The sequence below is a fragment of the Phocoena phocoena genome, chromosome 9 (genome assembly GCF_963924675.1).
Source record: "Phocoena phocoena chromosome 9, mPhoPho1.1, whole genome shotgun sequence".
In the NCBI taxonomy this organism is placed as follows: domain Eukaryota; kingdom Metazoa; phylum Chordata; class Mammalia; order Artiodactyla; family Phocoenidae; genus Phocoena; species Phocoena phocoena.
Window position 1 is genome coordinate 105459024 of NC_089227.1, and position 20458 is coordinate 105479481.

The 20458-nt window shown below is 55.4% G+C and overlaps 1 protein-coding gene across 1 annotated transcript in view; it reads right to left on the reverse strand.

Moving 5' to 3' along the window:
* The window catches only part of PTPRN2 (protein tyrosine phosphatase receptor type N2), a 523279-nt gene that overhangs the window by 422362 nt on the left and 80459 nt on the right, over nt 1-20458 (reverse strand). Inside the window, exons 8-10 of the mRNA XM_065883635.1 lie at nt 13927-14148; nt 12425-12534; nt 10721-11100 (exon numbers count right to left, since the gene is read on the reverse strand). Of these exons, the coding sequence (XP_065739707.1) occupies nt 10721-11100; nt 12425-12534; nt 13927-14148 (712 nt within the window). The remainder of the gene's footprint in view (nt 1-10720; nt 11101-12424; nt 12535-13926; nt 14149-20458) is intronic.

Genomic DNA, 20458 nt, shown 5'->3' on the forward strand with positions numbered 1-20458 from the left:
TCCCCAGCTCCTGGCCACCAAGCAGGCCCCACCAGCTCTCACCCCGAAGGCCACGAGCTCCCTCCTTTCCCCGAACCTCCCTCTGCACGTTGACTCCAAGCCACCCAGCACGCCACTTATTTTCAAAGATCTCTGAGGATTTCGCGTGCTTCGGTCCTGTCTGTCCACGAGCTGCAGGCTTGCTGAGGGCGTGACCAGCTCTTATCTTTTTCTTTCTCTCCAAAGTCTAGGCCCCTGCCAGACACAAACCAACTTCCCTACCAGGTTGCTACGAGACTCCACGAACCCCGTTTCCTAGCTTGTCTTCAACAAGGGGTAACGTAAGGAGATGCGGAGTCCGGCGCCTCCGTCGTGGATGTCAGGCCCACCGTGAGCCTCCCGGCCCTACCTTCTTCCACCCTCACAGCCCAGAAATTGAACATTTTCCTCCATTACGAGATTGTCTAAAACAGCCCTGAAGATAAGGATGAGGTGCGCCGGCCCAGAATGTTCTCGGTGGCCGGCTCGCTCTCCAAGGAGACTCCTCGACGACCGGAGCCGCGCGGTGACCCCATCAGCCCCTCCCGTCTCGCCGTCACGGCTCCGGCCGGCAGATGGCTCAGGGCAACAGCGGCTCCATTCTTGTGCAAGTCGGACAAACGAGAGGGTGCTGACTCTGTACTCAAAACGAGCACGCAGTTGTTTCTGTTTTATCTTTAAACTACGTGGCCATCAGCTGTCATGTCATGGTCTGAACTTCCTCAGAAAGCAGCTGGAGTTCATTTCAAAAATCAATGGACGGATACAGCACGTGCAATTTCAGGGGCCCGCCTGTGACAGCTGCCACCCTGATTACCTGGACGCCCAGCGCCGCCTGGAAGAGAGAGATGGGGCGCTTTTAGCAGCTCGAGGTCAGAGCGGGCAGCGGCCATGGGGTCCTCTGCCTGCCTGTCAGCGGCAGGAAGGATTTCCTGTCGACAGCTGGGCCGGGCCTCCTCACTAAGGCACTTCCTTTCTGAAGCCACACGTTCCTGGTGTTTAACCGAGTTAAACAAGGTTGCTGCCGGGAGCTACTAAGTCAGCAGAACAGGCGAAATGGACTGCGTCTGCGTCCTGACCTCGATGCAAGCCCGCTGAGGGGCGGCCGCGCCCCGCTCTCAGGAGAGCCTGATGGCCACACGCACAGCCCCACATGGCCGCGGTGTCCTGAGTCACTGCTGGACTAGAGGAAGGGGCCAAAACGAGGAGGTGATGATGAGGGAGTTTCGGAGGCCACTCTGAAAATAAAGACTAGTGAAAACGGCGTAAGGGGCAGAAAGATTAGGACCAGTGCAGACTTCTGGAAGGCATCCCTCCGCCCTCGGCCGTGCGTGACTCCACGGAAATTCTCTCATTCACTGCTCACAACAGACCTGGGAGGAAGGTCCCGTATTAACCTCACTTGAGAGAGGTGGAAACTGAGACTCGGGAAATTAAACCCCTTGCCCAAGATCGTGCTAGTAAATCCCCAAAGATGGAAACGGAAAATGTCAAGTGAACGCTGGGATGTCAGCTTCCCGACTGTTGCACCTCGGCCTGGATTTCAGCCCAACCAGACTGAAGAGCGTCTGCACCCGTAACCTCTCCAGGTCTTATTTTTCCAAGTGCTATCGTCTCTTACTTACGAGACACATGAAACCAAGCAGAGAACGGGATGCGGCAACGGGGCCAGATGCCCCCCCCAGCCCCACGCTCACGTCTAGGACTCTGCGTCCAGGAGCCGACCGTGCTTCTGCTGCTTCACTTCCTCACTGCGGACATCTCACTATTTATTTGAAAATTCACCGAAGGTTGGGAACCAAATGAGTGATGGATCACAAAATGAAAACGAGTCAGCCTTGATACAACTTTTTTTGAGATGATACTTGAAATCAATCAACAAAATGAGATTTTCACGGGGTTCACCGATTATTCTAGTTATCCGTACCCATCATTGTAACAAATAATGATGTTTATCTTTTTAAATAATCCTATAAGGTAGTTAAAATTTTTGCTAACCCACAGCAATTCAACCCGATGCAGAGAAGTGACGCTTCTGATGAGGACAATCTTGCTGGCACCACAGTGACTCAAGTTCCCAACTCCTGTCTGGCACCACCGTCTTCCCTGCAGGAGTCGAATGAAGGCCCCGTTTTTCAGAGCGTGAGTGAGCGAGCCTATGACAATCTGGGCGGACACACTGAGCTCCTGTGAGGGCTGAGCTGCCCGGCATCGCAGAGCACAGGCAAATTCACCTCGAGTCTCTGACAACCCTGAATTACTCTTATTAAAAACTGCTAACAACCGTCAACTCTTCACAGGTAAATCATAAACAGATAAAAAACTGTTGTATGCTAACAACTTAGCATTTTTTAACATCAAGATGAGACTGTGCGTCTCAACATAAATATATTCAAAATTTTAACAAATATGTTCTCCATACTATATTTGAATAAATATATTCTCCAAAACAATTTTATTCTCCAGGAAAAAAAATTTGCCAACCGCTTAATACAAATCTAAGTATACAACGTCTTAGAGTGTCACCTTTATAAAAAGTGCATTGACGTCAAAAACATAAAAATGTAACACTTTTGTATGCAAAGTTAAGCTGCTGTCCACTTAAAGGGACTTGTAAATAGGAGATGTTTTATGGAAGCCTCGTGGTAACCACAGAGCAAAAGTCAACAGTAGCACAACCTAAGAGAAAAAGCTTTCAGCTTTTCACCATTGAGTACGATGTTACCTGTGGGTTTGTCATACGTGGCCTTTTTACGTTGAGGTATGTTCCCGCTATGCCCGCTTTGTTGAGAGTTTTTATCATAAAAGGAAGTTGAATTTTGTCAAATGCTTTTTCTACATCTCTTGAGATGGTCATTCTCACCTGCTTCCAAGACACTCCACGCAACCCAGACACACCGTGTGTCCCATACAGCGGAGCGCAGATCAGGGTCCGGGAGGAGTCGGGGGCGGGAAGGACCATCTCCTCCCGGGAGCCCCCCTCGTGACTCTCCTCCCCTGCCCCTCCTGCGGCCCTAACTTCCAGTGGCACCCACTCGTGGGGATCCTCCACCGAGCCTCCTCGGGACACACGGCCTCCGTCAGCGCAGCCCCGCGGCGAGAAGCAGCGGGTGCCCTCTGCTGGCTCCCCCGTCCCACCCCCGGGCCCCGGAGGCTGACCCCAGATCTCGCCAGGGCGGACTCCTCACCCCAGCAGTCGTGGTGCAACTGCCGAGCTGGATTTCAGTCCAGCCCAGGTCACGGCACAGACGACGCCCGCGGCACACAGAGAGCGAGGCGGGCACGGTGCTGACGGCCAGCACGCCCGCTGGCCGGTCTCCTCCGTCCACCGCAGGTCCCCTTACCCCTCCTCCACGGACAGCAGAGGATCCAGCAGAGCGGACCCTGACCTCGCCACCCACCCCTGGCGCCTGCAGGGCCGTCCTACGTAAGCCTATATGCCTCAACTGAGCCTCCTCTGGATGCTGTTTATTTTTCCATTTTTCCTTTTCCCTCTGGTTTCATTATTCACTTGCAGACTTACTATTTTGACAGCAGGGCAATCTCATCTTTTCATATTTTTCTCGCTCTTTCCTAGTCCTTCGTATGTAGGAGTGGAATTTAAACAGCTTAACTTCTGACAGATTCAAGTCTTGGCCCATTTATAACACAGAAGAGACACTTTGCAAAAAATCAATTGCAGGTGTTAGGGTATGAGGGTCTGTGGGGATTACTGTGGAATTTCAGGGCATCATTGAAGACAAAAAGCTAAGCTTCCCCAATGATTATGGAAATCCAACAGCAAAGCAGCTGGTGGGCTGCGTACAGACAGATATGGACGCAGACGTAGATGATACAGATGTAGGTATAGATACATAGGTGTAGGTATAGGTTAGGTGTAGCTGTAGATGTAGACAGACAGATACAGACATAAATAGATGACGCAGATGTGAGATGTACAGAGGTACAGACGTAGGTATAGGTATGAGTGTAGGTGTATCTGTAGGTGTAGACATGCAGACATAGATATGGACGTAGATACAGATAAATGTAGGTGTAGGGGTAGATGTAGGTACACAGATACAGCTGACACAGACCTAAGCAGACGACACAGATGTAGGTGTACAGATGTAGGTATCCGCACAGGTGCAGCTGCAGACACATACACACAGGTACAGGTCTTCATGGCTAAACGAGAGCAGGGTTCCCACGTCGCCAGACGCTCCTACGTCCCGCACTCCCAGGCTGGGCTGTAGAGCCAGCCGGTAGGAGTCGGGCTCTAAGGACAGCCATGCGGCAGACAGAGGCCGGAGGGCCAGGCTCCAGGCCTGCTCGGCGCAGGCCGGGCTTCCCTCCCCTCCCGGCCCCGCCCACCAACACCACATCTCGCCCTTTGCTGCAGCAGAAGGGGGCTCACAGTCAGAGAGAGACCATAAGGGTCCCCTGGCACCATCATCCCTTCTGGCACCTCTGAGCAGCCAGACATGGCCAAGCTGACCTGGAAGGCATTGGGCCAGAGAGGCACTGAAACTGTTTTCAACACCCATCACATTTGCACCTTTATGGCATTTTCTCACTTTGTCCACCGCCACGGTTAGAGGCCAGGCAAGTGTGAAATACCCTCCAGTTCTAGAATTCCAGCCACTAGCAGACATCAAACTCCAGCACGGCTCTATAACCTCAGCAAACAGGAGCCAACAAGCTAATAAACGAAAACAAAGTTCTGACGCTGATGTGACAACTGGAAATGTGAACACAGACTACATATTTGATGATGTTAAGGGATTTGGGGTCCTTTGTAGGTGTGATATGGCATTATGGTATGTTAAAAAGAAAGAATCCCTCTATTTGAAAGATATTTCATGAAATGCTTCTAAGACAGTATAACTGGGATTTGTTTCAAAGGAGGAGGAGAGCTGGAAGTAGGTGGGGTGTGACCGGCCTGGGCTGTCTGGGTCGCCGGGCCTGGGTCAGTATCTTGCTCTTGTGTGTGTTCAAAATTCTGCATAGGGAAGAGCAAACACAAATCTGCTGCTGCGTGAAAAATACGAATCTGACAGCCAGGGAAGCCTGTCGGACAGGGGACCCCGTGGCTGCGTCTCGTCACCCAGGACGCCCAGGCCCTCGAGCCGAGGCCATGGGGACACCGCCCAGGCCCCCGGAGCGCGGCCACCGGCAGGTTGTCCTCGTGACCCCCAGGCTCCCTTAAATCATCACTGAGGACGCAGATGTAGGGCTATGAACTGACCCTGGGAGGGCTTTCTAAGTAGAACCTCTGTTTACAGGCAAAAGCCTTGCCACTGGTGCTTTTAAAGACTCAATTCTGTGACTTGGATTTCTGTTACCACTGGAGCCTCAGACAGCCTCGGGAAGGACTCTCACATCAGTTACAACCATCTTCCTAGAATTTACGCACAGCCCGCCCCCAGCGGGCTGATCCTCGAGTGGAGGCCTCAGCTTCCGGAAGTCCCTCCTCACCCTGTCACTTACTCCCCCAGCACCCCCAGTGCCTGTCTGGCACTGGGGCTCCAAGACCGACAGAGCAGCCGCCACAAGAAGCATGATGTCTGTGTGAAGGCATGGTCTGCAGCTAAGTAAACAGATCCAGAGGGGGCTCCAAAGAGAAGCCCATCCCAGCCCACCTGAGGAGTGAGTGTTTTCCCGTAGAGATTCAGAACCATGAACATGAGAGCCCGGGAATGGCTGGAGGGCGGGGTCCTGAGGTGACAGCAGCCGGGTGGATGGGTGAGGGCATCCAGCCGGGGAGCTTGCGTGATCTCACAGCAGCACTGGGGCTACATCAGGAAGGGAGGGACGCGTGCAGGGAAAGCGGGTGGGGGGCTGCGAAGGCTGCGAGAGGGAAGGAAAGCACCGCAGACCACCAGCGCCCTCGGAGGAGCCAGGCGCCTCAGGGGCTGGGACGCAGCTGAGCAAATGCTGATGCGGCCCCTGCTCGAAGCGGAAGAACCCCACATTCCACCCCCAGGTAAGGTTCTGAGGGGAGGGCAGCGCCCTGGAGGAGGGACCCTGACCAAGGAGAGCTGCCTGGAGGAGGTGGCATCTGAGCGTGCTGGGCCAGGAGCAAACCCAAGGCCTCCTGTCAGGACCCCTCACATTCCAGAGCGGAAAGGAAGCAGGCTGGGGAGAGAAATGGAGCTGCAGGGCCCAGGCCTGGGCAAGGCCGTCGTCGTCGGGGACAGAATGACACGGTCAGGTTTAGGTTACGGAGCGCTCTCCTGAGGGGGAAGTTTGGAGGGGATGCGGGGAGACCTGGGAGGGGTCCTGCAGGGGCAGGGCTGGCGTGGAAACGTCAGCGTCAGCGTGGGCAGAGTCTCCCGGACAGGAGAGGAGCCGGTCAGCTGGGGGCGGGGAGGGAGGCACCACACCCCAGGTGACGGCAGAGGAAGCGGGTGGGGGTGGGCTAAGCACCGTCCCTGGGCTCCCGTAACCAGTACGAGGAGAGCGGCGTGGAGAGAGCTGGGTCGGGGTGAGACGTTTACAGGTAAAGATCTGGTTCGAGCTGTGACACGGGATCGCGAGGTTCTTTACTTCGTGGGCGTGGGGGCCCACCCGGCTGACACTGCTTACACCTTCATTAACAACACAGACACCCCGGGGTTCTGAATCTCACAGCCCACTTTTGTACTTTCCTCAGCTGAACTTCAAAACAACCCACCAAGCTGAACGGAGGTATGTCTGACTGCCTCAGGGGAAAAATTACACCGTGCTACGTCTGGATCTCTTTCCTTTTGTGAGCACCTCCTGTGTCTCGTTCATTGTGGGTCCTCAACACTCGTCCCATTTCACAGCTGGGGCGCCAAGTCCAGAAGGGCCGGCAGGGAACAGACAAGTCAGAACTGGGCCACCCCCTGGGGCTTGAAGACCACTGTTCACCGTTCTTCTCACTGACAGTTCCCAGAACTACCAACTACGCAGTCAAGAATTTTAGATTTGGGATATTTTTTGCTTCTTTTTCTTACCATTTTTTAATACACAAAAAATGATTATTTTCACTCCTTAAGGCACCCCCCCTCCCCCACCAATCTTAAGTGATAGTAAACCCATCACACCAAAGACCGTCTTTTAAGACAAACAAACGAAAGGATGGATGGTGTCATGGGAGGGCTGTCCAGGAAGGGTTCCGCACAGAGATGCGGCCACACCTGAACACGTCATCGAGACATGGCCCGAGAGTGGCGCCGAGTAACTACAGTCCGCACTGCCACGTATACACAGAACCGCCCCCCGACATTCTGGAGGTCTCCCTTCTCCAGCAAGGGAGGGAGAAACCGCAGAGATGGGCAGGACCCGCTCCTGGCTGCCCACGAGCACAGAAGCAGCCACGTGAGCTCTGAGGGGCTGCTCGGGCGGGGCGGGGCGGGTCGGGGTGGAGGGTGGAGGGAGACCAGGGCTGGACACCCCCCTCCCGCGGCTGAGCGGAGCCCCCCTTCCCGCCCCCCCGGCTGCCGGCGCTGGCGGCTCTCCCACCGTGGTGAGGGGTGGCGGAGGGCGGGCAGGCTTCCCTGAGGGCTCGAGCGGCAGGTGTCTGAGAGGAGAAGGACGGCACCTGGCCCGGCAGGGCAGCCTGGTGCACGGGCCTGGGGCGGCACACGCTCCCGAGGCCTCGCCCAAAGGGGCCCCTTCCTCCGGACTCCACTGCCCAGGCCTTACCCTTGCCCGGAGGAGGGGGGGCGCAGCGCGCGGCCCGACGCCCCTCGGCGCCCTCCTGACAGCCTCCCCCGACCCACAGCCTTTGCTCCGCTTCTCCCCGGGGGCGGCCTCCCCGCGGCGAGCGCTGCGGCTGACGCCCCGATCTGGTGAGCGCGCCCCCCCATGCGTGTCCGCGCCCCGCCGCCACGACCCGGGTCATCTGCCGCTGTGGGATTCCCACCCCAAGGCGGCCTCTGCACCGAGCCCCAGGGAGCAGCCACCAGTGGGACCCGGGCTCCGCCCCACCTTGGGGGCTCCAGGTGACCCGTGAGGGCACGGGGGCCGCAGCTCAGGCTCACGCCGTGGGTTTACTTCCGCAAACTCGGTCTGCGCGGCTCGGACGACCCTGGTACAGGAACAGGTCCCCGCAGGACACGAGGGCTCGTCTCCTTAGGGGGGCATCCCTGCCCAGCGCACCTCAAAGCTCCCAGGTTTTCAGCTGTAAAGGCGGTTTGGCCTCTGCTGACAGGTGAGCAGTCCCCTCTGCTTCACATGCAGCCTCCATCCTGTGGTCACCTCCTGTCAACCTAACTTGAAATTACTTTTAAGTTGTCCTTGGAGGACCCGGGATGGCTGCCCTGCCCTTCATGCATCTTGAATAATCCATCCAGTTTGTAAAGAGGATGAAAATGCAAGTGGCAAAGGATTAAACTACAGCCCCATCCATCAGGAAATGTACGAGCGAGGCCAGCCACGTCATCCCTGCCAATGTCAGGAGGAGACGGCATGCTCCTTTTCCTTTCAGGAAGAACCAAGCATACAAAAGTCCTTTTTCTAAAAAAAAGAGAAGAAAAGAATAGTGTCGGATTCTTGTCCGTAAATAGTTGATCCATTAAGGCTTAAACTGAGATCTGGTGAAATCTTGCCCCAGAGAATCCCAAGTTACCAGTTAATCTGACAACAGAGGCAGAAACCTCCGTCCATCCGTGGAGGGAGGGTGGGAGAAGCTTCTGGAGCATGTCTCCCCTGTGATACACAGGGAGTTCTGGACATAAGCCTGTCGGCCGCACCACAGATCTTCCATCTGACGGAAACGGCAAAAGAGAAAACGGGAAATCGGCCAAGATAAGATAATGATCCTTTTCTTTAACCCGTGCTTGTAGCAGGTGAGTGTTCAGGCCCCAAAGGTGAGGCCAAGTTAAAGCCCTCAGGAAAATGAACTCTGGATGCAGAGAAGAAACGCTCAGAAGTGGCTTCGTATTACAGGAAAGTCAGCAAGAACAGGAGGAGACACCCGACGAGATGGGTCTCCTTCCAGGCGTCGTCCACTCACGCTGGGTTTCCTGTGATGCTGAGGACGGTAGGCCTGGATGGTCCTGCTCTAAAGTTCATCGTCCTCTGTTCTCCGTTGTTCACGCGGACTCGAAAAGTCTTCCCAACGATCAGAATCCTTTCCCAGCACTTTCACGGGGCCTCAGTCTCCTGTGTGCACAGCTAAGCCCCGGGCCCCAGACAGGAGCAGCCCCGTACCCTGTGCCGGGGACCAGCCCTTGGCATCAGGACATCCTGGCAGGAGGAAAGGTGCTCAGAGCAGCTGCACAGGGGTCCCTCCAGTGACCACGCACACACACACGACACAGAGACGCACACATACACACACACACAGGGACACGTACATACTACACACCCAACACACAGCCAGACACACACATCCTACACACACATACATGTGCACCCGTGTATACACACATGCACACATACACAAATATACACACAACACAGACACACACAGACACATACAGGCTACACACATACACAGAAACATACAATACACATACATGTCACACACACACACACGACAGCAACGTTTGCTGAGAAAGGGAAAACCCACGGCACAGGTCAGACCGGGCAGCAGGCTGCTGGAAGGGTCTGAGTCAACAGCACCATCCAGGCCCCCGTGCGCGCTGTGTCACGTGTGACTCTGACACACCCAGCGGGAGTTCCAGTTCTGAGCAAAGGGGCTCAAGGCAGACAGAGTGCGAGGAACACGGCCCGGAGGTGTGGAGGCCGGAACGGGCAGGCGCATCTTCATGGAAAGGCTGGAGGAACGGGGCATCAGTGCTGTGGATGCCTCCAAACCCAGGCGAGAACGCCATCTTCATTTTCACGGGGCCCTGACACGGGGTCTGTGTCTGTGGTACAGGCGGCGTTTGCCGTGTGCGGTGCAGCGACGGTGAACACGCGCGGAGGTGAGAGCGCAGAGGCCGCGGAGCCAGCGGGAGAGACGGAGCCCCTCCCCGCGGGGAGTGACCACTGAAGCACACTCGAGCCTGACCAGAGGCACAGTATGACGCAGACGCAAAACCGCGGGTGGACGTGTGTGCACACCTGCACACGCGCCAGCGCACACCTGCACACACACGCACGCCCGTGCATGCAGCCAGACACACGTGATTTCCCTTGGAATCCCCACTTCCATTCCTTGAAGAAAACGCACCGTTACAAAGCGTCAAACGTCAGGTTCATTAGTGAGATGACCCGAAGAACAATGCCGACCACTTGTCACTTGCTGGGCACGTGACATTGATTCTGTCCGTTGTTATGCTCAGCACAAAATTAAGGGGAGGACAGAACACTCCATGGTGTGCGGCACGTTTTTCCCTCGGAAGAGTGACTCATACCCTAGTATACGGACGACTTGAAGCTTCTGGAGTTCTAGCCAACGTGGGCTGCCCGGGGCGCCCCTTGCACCACCCATCCTGCCTGAGACACCCCGGCTCCAGCTCCAACAGGCACCCTGTGGTCGGAGCTGCAGGCGATGGCGCCAGGACCAAGGAGCCGGGCAGGGTTTTGTTTGGGGTTTATTTGGTGGAGAATCACCCTCAAGCTCGGGTTCCCGGTCCAGAACACGGGGTCGGGGGATGGCTGGTTCCTGGCTGCCCTCCCACACCTGCAAGACCAGGGATGCCCACCCTCCACCTCCAGGTGAAGATGGGGAAAAATATGAAAGCGTTTCCCCAGCCTGCGCAGGGCCAGGATCTCACCCACGGAGAGATGAAAAGCTCCCACTCACTCGTTTTCCGTCACAATGTAGCCGTACTCCTCCTGGGGAGGTTGGACTTCCAGCCGCAGGCCTTGGCCGGGGGGTCCCCGGGCCCCGGCGCCAGGGCGCTGGTCCTCCTGCGGGGCCGCCGGAGCCCGGAGCTGCGATGCCCCAAGCCCGCCCGGCCCCGGCTCTGGGTGCGGCGGCCTTTGCAGCAGCTCCTTGGAGTAGGTCTGACTCTTTATGTTCTCCACCCCAACGTGATCCTCCTCTGAAGACGGGGAGGCCTCAGGGTCCTCCGATTTCTTGATCTCCGTCTTGAAAGACCCGGCAAGATGGGGGGCTCCAGGCAGGAATGGAGACCCAGGACCCTGCAGGAGGTCCCCGAGTTTGACGCCCAAACGGCTGACCTGGCAGAAAGGAAACCAGCTTAAGAATGTGCCCCAAGTCACAGAGAGGCATCAGCACCAGACCCTCGGGGGAGCGGGCACGGGGGAGCGGGCACTGGGGAGCGGGCACTGGGGAGCGGGCACTGGCGTACGTGAGCCTGGGGCTGGGAGTGGGCCACACGGGGCAAGTTCGGGGTCCGGCCGAATGCATGTCGTCTGGAGACCCCAAGCTCTGCTGGCCTCTCCCTCTGCGTCCCAAATTGGGAAACGTGTCCCTAGACCCCATGGCTCCCTCCGCAACTCGGATAGCTGAACCCTCCACTTTTTTTTTTTTTTTTTTTTTTTTGTGGTACGCGGGCCTCTCACTGCCGTGGCCTCTCCCGTTGCGGAGCACAGGCTCCGGATGCGCAGGCCCAGCGGCCATGGCTCATGGGCCCAGACGCTCCGCGGCATGTGGGATCTTCCCGGACCGGGACACGAACCAGCGTCCCCTGCATCGGCAGGCGGACTCTCAACCACTGCGCCACCAGGGAAGCCCAACCCTCCACTTTTTATTTCTGATGGACATTTCAAAGAATTGTTGGTGTTTTCTTCACCACGTGCTAACAGGCACTGAACCAGGAACCACTAACATAATCTGACAAGAGAAGTACTAACCAGAAATTCTTCTTTTCCACCCACAAAATAGAGTTTCATTGATTGATTTTGGTTGATTGATTTTCTGCATCCTTAAGACTAATACAAATGAGCAGAGGTTCTTCAACAGGGAAAACCAACAAAGCGCTCCATGGGTGGGCGTCGTCCACCGCGGGCGGACGTGTGCGCACACATGCACACGCATCGGCCGCTTCCAGACCCTCTGGGCCAGCGCACTGTCGAGGGGCCCCTTGGCGACGACGGAGGAGCAGTGGTCTCCCCATCCCCCACAGTTACTAGGGAGCATGGGACGTGCGGCTGGCACAGCTGGGGAACTGAAGTCTTATGGACTTAACGGGTTTAAGTTCAAGCAGCCACGTATGGCTGGTGGCGACCACCATGGACAGCGCCGTGGGTGTAAATGATCCAGAGCCTGTGAATGTCCGTTAAATGCACCTCAGAAACCAGGACACGCGGGATGACCTCAACAACACAAAGCGGGTGTGAAGTCTTATCACGCGGTGTTATCCTCCCGTTTCCCTGGGTGGGTGGGGGGATGGTTCTGAGGAACATTAATTTGAGATTATGAGGGTTTTTCTATCTTTTTCTGGAAAAATTTTTTTTTGTATTTCACGTACGTTCGCAAACTATGGACAAGAAAACTAACGTGACTCTGGGTTTCACAGGACCCGAACACGCCCCATCTTACCTCCTGGTGAAATCCTGTACCGCTGTCTCGCACTCTGTTATCTGTGAAAGACACGAGCTCATCAAAATCCCGGCCCAACATATACACACTACCAAAGGTACGGCAGACAGCTAGTGGGAAGCAGCCGCATAGCACAGGGAGATCAGCTCGGTGCTTTGTGACCGCCTGGAGGGGTGGGATTGGGAGGGTGGGAGGGAGACGCAAGTGGGAGGGGATATGGGAACATATGCATATGTATAACCGATTCACTCTGTTATACAGCAGAAACTAACACACCGTTGTAAAGCAATTATACTCCAATAAAGATGAGAAAAAAAAAATCCCGGTCCAGCATGTCAGCACGAAGGTCACAGGACATACAGGGTGACCACTGAGTAGGCCAGGCACAGAGAAACTGGTCTCATCCCCACGACAACGAAAACCTCCGCGTACAGGACAGAGGTGGCGCTCCATAAAGTCCACGACAGAGGAGCGGTGACACACTGACTCAGACACGAAGTCAGTCAGTCAGTCCCGGTGTCAGTTCCAGGGAACCACGTATTATCCTCAGGTGGCTCAGAGCAAGGAAGAGCCGCTGAGCCAGGCGCAGTGCGCAGTTACAAAAAGGGGAAGTGAAGTGTCGAACCCACACAGCTCATGCCGAGATGCCTCCAAACCGGTTCTCTTCCTGTGGCGGCCACTCCTCGGAAGACACACGCAGGACTCAGTGTGTGGCTCCCGTGCCCAGCAGACTCCCCAGCCCCGGGACAGGGACCATCTCGTCCGCGTAGCAACCCAGCATCTTTTCCTGCATCAGTCAAGCCATGCTTCCAGCTTCCAGGCAAGCCTCGTCCCAACCCACAGAGGAGGGAGAGACACGCACCTTTCACCTGGCACGTTCCTGGGTGCCCTGCGTGCAGTGCACTGCGTTAGATGGTTCAATGTAGCTTCCGCAGCTTTGAGAAGCGGTCAGGCAGGGGAGACGGGGCCTGCCCTGCTCGGCCCTCGCACAAGGTTCCCTGGTGGCCGTTAGTGGGTGTATGTGTGTGTGAGCGTGTGCGTTGAGTGTGCATGCGCCGGGATGTGAGCGTGCCTGTGTGTGTGTGTGTGTCAGTGTGCGCCAGTGGGCGTGTGCCTGGCTGTGGGGATCTCTGCTTTCTCCCTGGAGCGGCCTCAGAGGCTGGTGTGAGCCTCAGGCAGACATTTGAATGAACCTCTTTGACTTTATTATTCAAATATTTGCCTCCATATTGTACTCACTCACACAGTCCGGACAAAACCTCTTTCTCTCACTCCTGTTTTTGCTCACCCGGAACCTCACACGGAGGCATCACAGGCCCCTCCTCCAGAGAGCAATTCGCCCTTCAGCGTAAGTGCTCTGGAAGGCTCAGCCTGCGGAGGAGGCTTTCAGAGGCAAAAGTTCAGACAGACACAAGTCGTTAACGTGAATCCCACCTCGCAGCAGAAAGAACGCAGCCCAGCACACCACGTGCACATGTGGCGAGCGGCCGGGAGGCACTCACCCGGCACGCCGTCTCTGTGGCGCGTGGCCCCCGAGCGGCCCGCCTGGCCTCTCGGCCCTCCGCCGCCTCTCCCGGCGCCGTCCTGCTGCTCCCCTTCCGCGCGCCCGCCTGGCATCGCGCTCGCTATCGCACGGGCTGCCTCGGCCACATCGAGGGCGCTCAGACCCTCCACGCTGCCCGGGCGCTCCCGCAGGTCCTTCAGCAGCGCCTGAACACGTGCCCCTAGACGGCACACACGAAACAGACAAACCGAGACAAGGGACAGCGTTAGAACGAGGACACGAGGATGCAGATGGGCGGCAACGGTGAGCACAGCAGAGGGACGGGAGCAAAAAGGGCCACATGGGATTCTGCAAGCGAAGAGTTCAGTATTTGAAATTTAAAAGCTCACTGGATGGGCTTAACCGCAGATTGGATGATGGAGAACAAAGAGCTGGTGAATTTGAGGACAAACGATGGAAACGATTCTCATCTGTGGAACAGGGAGAAAGGACTGGCCACACCTCGGCAACGTGGCACAGCTTCAGGCGTCACGAGTGTGACTGGGTCTGAGAGGGAAAGGAGAGAGAGAAGGGGACAAAGAAAAGAAAACAACCTCCACAAATGCCCCGAAATCGGTGAAGAGCATTAACTCAGAGATTCGAGGCACTCGGAGAGCCACACGATGGCCGCTCCCAGCCGAGTTCACAAGGCCGCACAGAAAACCGAGGTAGAGGAGACGTTAAATCGGCCAGAGGCGGGGCCAGGACGGCGGTGCCCCAGGACACACCCAGTACCCTGTAAGCATGACATACGTGACATGATACACAAGTACACGCTGGATCATTTACATATGAGGGATGCATTTGAACCACTAAAAGAGAAGGTGTCTAATCCAGAAGTCTAGATCACACAGTGAAAAGATCCTTCAAACGAGAGAGTGGAAGGAAGACATTTTCATATTATTGAAAAGAAAAGAGTTACGATGGTCCCTCACCCTGGACCTGCAGTGCAGGAGATGCTAGGAAAAGCTCTGCCGGCTGGAGAGCAGTGGGGTGGCCCCGAGTCCCCCACAAGGTTTGCCGCAGGGTGGTGACAGCCCCGGCCTTGATTCTGTGTCAACCAGGAGCTCCTGAGGCTCTGACCTCTGGGCCTCGCCGGTCCCGGAGAGACTCGTGTTCCCGGGGCCGCCCACATGTACAGACAGCAGACGCTGCTTCCAAATGCCAACCAACCAACCCAGAGCCCTGCCCCGCCCCCAGGGGACTGGCCCCCTGCCCTGCGCACCCCAGGACCGGGTCCCAACAACTAGGGGCTGCCCCTCTGCCCCAGAGCCGCTGACATTATTCACACCAGCCGGTGCTGCCTCGCCTGCTCCTTCCTGCAAACCCACAGAAAGGCCCTGCCTACAGCTCCCCTCCCTCTGCCCCGTCACCAGCCTGGTGCTTCCCCGGGTGGCCCCCGCCTCTGGGAAACAACCTTTTTCACGATAACCCTCTCCTGATCTGTTGGTCTCACCACACCTGAACGGTAATAAAACCTGCACTTCGAAACAGCTTCCCGTGGAAGGAAATGCAGACGGATGACTTCCCTGTGGCTGCTGCCTCCGTGGTCCTTGACCCCGACCTGAGCCCCTGGGGAGGGCACTGCCCCCCTGCATCCCCACCTCCCCCTGCATCCCTCCCCCCACAGCCCCGTAGACACGTTTAGGGACCAAACGCTTGCCTTATAAATAGCTTCCAGCAGTGAACCTGGAAAAATATTTCTCACTTCCTCATAAACAGAAACATTGTAAAAACACAGAGAAGCGTGCCTGACACAGAACAGGGCGGGAGGCTGAAGGTTTGAGGGATCCCAACCACACACGGCGTCAGAATTCCTGCTTTTCTGGGCTGACAAAGGGCACATACATGTTGCTTCGTAGAAAAGAGAAAAACTAAGGTAGAGTAAACAGTAAGGAAAACAACACCTAGCTGTTTATTAAGCCTCTAGCATTAAAAACACATCAACTTTCAGGGGTCTGTACTGTCGCAGCCATGGCCTAAAAGGTGAGGAAACGCAATGGCCCTGAAACTAGACGCCGAGGCTTGGCCCCTGCAGGCGTGGTCCCTGCCAGGGGCCACAGCATGGCAGAACCCACCATGGCGTCCCAGGACACCGACTAAGGCAATGGAAATGGATCAGTACATTTACGAGACGTTTTTTAACAAGTGTTGAATCCAAAATGTGTTTCTGCGGAACGCAAACTTAACCAGGAAATTCAGCTGGGGAGAACGTTCCATTCCCCAGGGCCTTGGTTCACCGAGGACCTGCTCCTGTTCTCCGCTGGACCACCCTCAACGCAGAGCTGTGTCCCTCCTAACAAGGGTCCAAGAGGTGGACTCCCTGCCCCGACTGTGCCCTGCGAGGATGTTTCACCACCTTGCAGTTAAGCCCCTGAATCGCACTGTTGGCCGGTTTCAAGGGGTCCAGAACACGTCCTTCGAAGAGTCCACTTTCTCTCCGATTCCAGATTTAGGAACAGGACCAGTGGGGTTACTGTGCTAGAACCGTCATGCGAATGGGGGCACACGGGTGTCAGGGTGACAGTTCAGACCCTGGGTAGCAAGTCGCCGCGGACTGAACTGTGGCTGAAGCAGGCAGACTCTCCTGGGCACGGCCTGGCCTGTGGGTGGCCGGGTCCGCATCTGCTGACGCCCTGGTGCTGTCCTCTGTGCAGGGGGCCAGGGTCTGTCACCGCCCTGTGACCTTTTTGCCCACACACGTCCCTCCCCACAGCTGCTCTCAGGCTGCCTGGGTGGGAGACACACATTCCAGGTCATGAGGGAGGTGGATAATCAGTGAGGGATTCAGGCCTCCCAGAGGGTCTCAAACCTAAATGGCAGAGCTCATCAAGAGCAGGAACTCTCCTCCCACCCTTCGTTCTTTCCTTCCTTCCACAAATGTTCCCTGCACATTTTCTGCGCTCAGCTACCTGTCAAGGTGCAGGAATAATGCAGTTAGCAAAGCACTTGCTTCCATGGAACGTTCATCTATAGTAGAAGAAACAGAAAATAAACAATTAAAAACAAACATACAATGTCTGGTGGTGATGGGGCTGTGGGAACAATAATGCAGAGCGTGGAGGATGGGGCAGTGGGGAGGGACGATGCTGTGTTAGACAGGATTGTCGGAGAAAAGCTCAGAGACCCAAAGAAGGGAAGTCCTGAGCCCAGGGACTATCTTAAGGAAACGCTCTGCGGGCAGAGGACACAGCAAGTGCAAAGGCCCTGGGGCAGGAGCACTGGAAGGACAGGAAGGCGGCCAGAGTGGGTGACCTGGAGCAACAAGCGGGGTGTGAAAGTCGGGGGCACTTTACAGGGTCTCAGACCATGAAAAGGACCTGGATTTTTGCTGAGTGGGATGAGAAGCCCTTGCTGGGTTTTGAGCAGTGAGTCGTCATCTGGTTTACAATTTTAAGAGGCCTGCAGGCTTGAGACAAGGTCAGAGCCGGGAGGCCGGAGGAGGCCCCTGCAGGAACCCAGCTGGGGATGGCGGTGCAGCAGGCAGAGCTGGCGGGAGCCTATGTGTTTCTATGGCAGGTCCAGATGGACCGGATGTGAGGTTCAGGGGACGGAACAGAGCCCAGGTGGGTGACAACAGACAGCAAAGCTGGAGGAGCTGTGTGAGGTCAGCTCCCAACGTTGGGGGAGCCTGGGCAGGGGTGGAGGCGCTCGGCAGCCCCTCAAAGCATCCCACCGGGCGATGTTTTGTTTTAGGCAACCCAGGGCAGGAAGGATGTTGGTCAAACACAGGGCAAGTCAGACCAGAAATCCTAAAAGACCCACCACAAACAGGGGGTCACGATCTGGACAAAGTACGCTCTGCAGCCAGCCACACCCAGGCTCCAGTCTCGGGGTCTGTCTGTGTAGATGGGTCAGTAACTCCCACTTGAAGGGGTTATTGAGAAAACGAAATCAAATGTTTAGACTGTCTACCACATCTAATAACCAAATAGCTAAGGGGAAGTTGTGCCCCTCCTCCAATAATCTGTGCTGACATTTAATAACTCAGAGAAACCCTCCCTACAGTTACCTCATGTCCTTTCCCTTAACCTCCCTCAGCTCTATTCTCCTCATTTGGAGGGAAGAGCAGAAATAGACCTGCAGCGTGAAAACACTCACGTTCTTTAAGATAAAGACCAGAGAACGGGAGAGACTTTCCGTGGGCCTCTCTAACTATAATAAGAAACATCCATCTTCAAAACGGTACAATAAAATATAATTCCTAAAATTGTCTCCTCTCATCCAAAAAAGAAACTTTTCAGATTACCATTAGTGAAAAATAACTAAAAAACCCACAGGTATACAATGGTAGATACTAAGCGGCTGACCACTTAGGAGGAGGGCAATTAACTCGTGTCAGCGATCACCCCCCGCGTAAGTGCGGCTGACCACAGTGAGTCAGCTCGGAGGCACCACTGTCAGTCCTCCGAAGATGAGGAGAAATGAGGAAACCCTCTTTAAAGAGTGTAGCCAGCCCTGGTGGACTGGAGGGACCGTGGCGCAGAGCACAATCAAATACCACACGCATCAAAGTGAGACGCTCTGTTCCGGCTGCCGCACCATGTAATTCCGAGATCCGGCCGGCTTATAATGACATTTTAAGTAGCTTTCAATGTGCCAAGTGGGCTCTAGCAGAGCAATTACATGAAATGTCAGGACATCAAATATGTAAGGCCTGGAGTAGGAGATCAGCTCCCATGAACAACCGCTGCAGGCCTGACCTACAGAAATTATATGTCTTAATAGGGTCCCCCAGACAAATGCTACAAGCTTTCGAGAATAAGCAATGGTGTACAGTTAACCTCCCACAAATCTGCTTCCACAAAGAGGATGTGAATCACACACAACAGTGTTCGCTCCTAAGTGCCTTTATCACCACGTGTACGTGAAAGTACACAGTTTAGGCACGTACAAACACACACATCACCACCATAATCACCACCATCACCACTCATCACCCTCAGCCTCACCGTTATCACACTCAGGGGAGTAGCCTAGACACGTGCTGGGTGGCAAATGCAGACCCCACAGTAGGAAACTTCCCAGGAAGGGCTACCGGGGCAGCCCCTGAAATCCGTCTACATTAACTAAATGGGCTGAATCAGCAAGGCATTTGGATCCCGTTCATGGAAACGCCCTTTGAATGTGAGAACTGCCGAGCTCCCTCCCCGCGGCAAAGGTTGGATGGTCGGTGCCCAGGTGTGCACGCTTCATGCTGCAGTTCTGCAGACAGGAACTCAATCTATGATCAGAGCCAAACCAATGTGGATTTGCTACAATTTTTAAAACTCTCCATACAAAAGTGGCCTCGCGCTTTTTATTACCTAAGAGCGACTGGAGTTCATGGGACTTGCCTGAATTTTAACCCAGCGATGGAGGAAGAACGAGCCCTGGCGAATGCACTGCAGGGACGTGCAGAGGAGAAGCAGCAGCTGCGCATGGCCCCACACCCGGGTCAGCCGTGCGGTGCCAGGCCTCACAAACGCACACGGAGCGCCAAAAGGCACCCCAGCGCTCCCAGCACCTGCCTGGTGGTGATGAGATCCAGGGTGACTTGTTTTCTTCTTTCTACACATCTATTATTCTGGTATTGCATGGTAACCATTTACTACTTCCACAACTGATAAAAAGCACAACAAATCCTTTACACATTCCGGTTTCCATAGAGGACTGATCACAGAATACAGAACAACACTCTAACGAGGGGCGTTGCCAGCTGGGCCACAACCCGAGACACCGTGTCCGAAACAGGAGAAGCTGGACCAGCCGTGTCTGAACCCCACACTCCACACTTTGCCGTTTGCCCTTGCCATTATCCTACTGCACACTGGTCTTTTAATTTTATGTGAACTAAAGCTTTTTCAAAGGTGACACGGTGTAAATAACGAATAAATGAAGGAAGAGGGTCTCCTTTCTAAGTTTTTACCAAATGAACATCTGCCATGCACATGAAGCCAGTGGCCTGATTTACTGATTCGGGAGCAGGGATGGGTGGATTTTCATGAGCCCTGAGGGCTACAAATTGGTCTCGACTGTCCTGCAGAAGGGCAGCCACTTTCTGAGTCACCCACGTCTCTGTCTTCCACGCTACACCCGTTGGGTGCCCGGCACAGCCAGCTCTCCAGGGCTGCGCCCCCGGGGAGGTCACACACCCTGGCCCTCTGGGCCTCCCTTCTGACTTTCTCGCTGGTGCTTTCAAGGTGAAACTGGGTTTTGAGGACAGGGCTGCTGTGTCTTGCGCCTTCCTAGGGATCCTGTGCTCATGGCTCACTGAATCTACCTGAACGCTCCCCGAGGTTCTGAAGGATATTAGACCGAACGGCAGGGGCAGTTTTCCAGGGGTGAGTGGTGTGGAATGGCCTGCCTGTGACTGGTCTGGACAGGTAACCCCGGGAAGCTCTGGGGCTTTAGAAGAAGGTTGGTCTTTTCTTGCCTTGTCCTTTTTCACTATGTAAGAAGAGAACCCTTCCTCCTTCCAGCCCTGGCTGACACCCCTGCCCCCAGGTGAC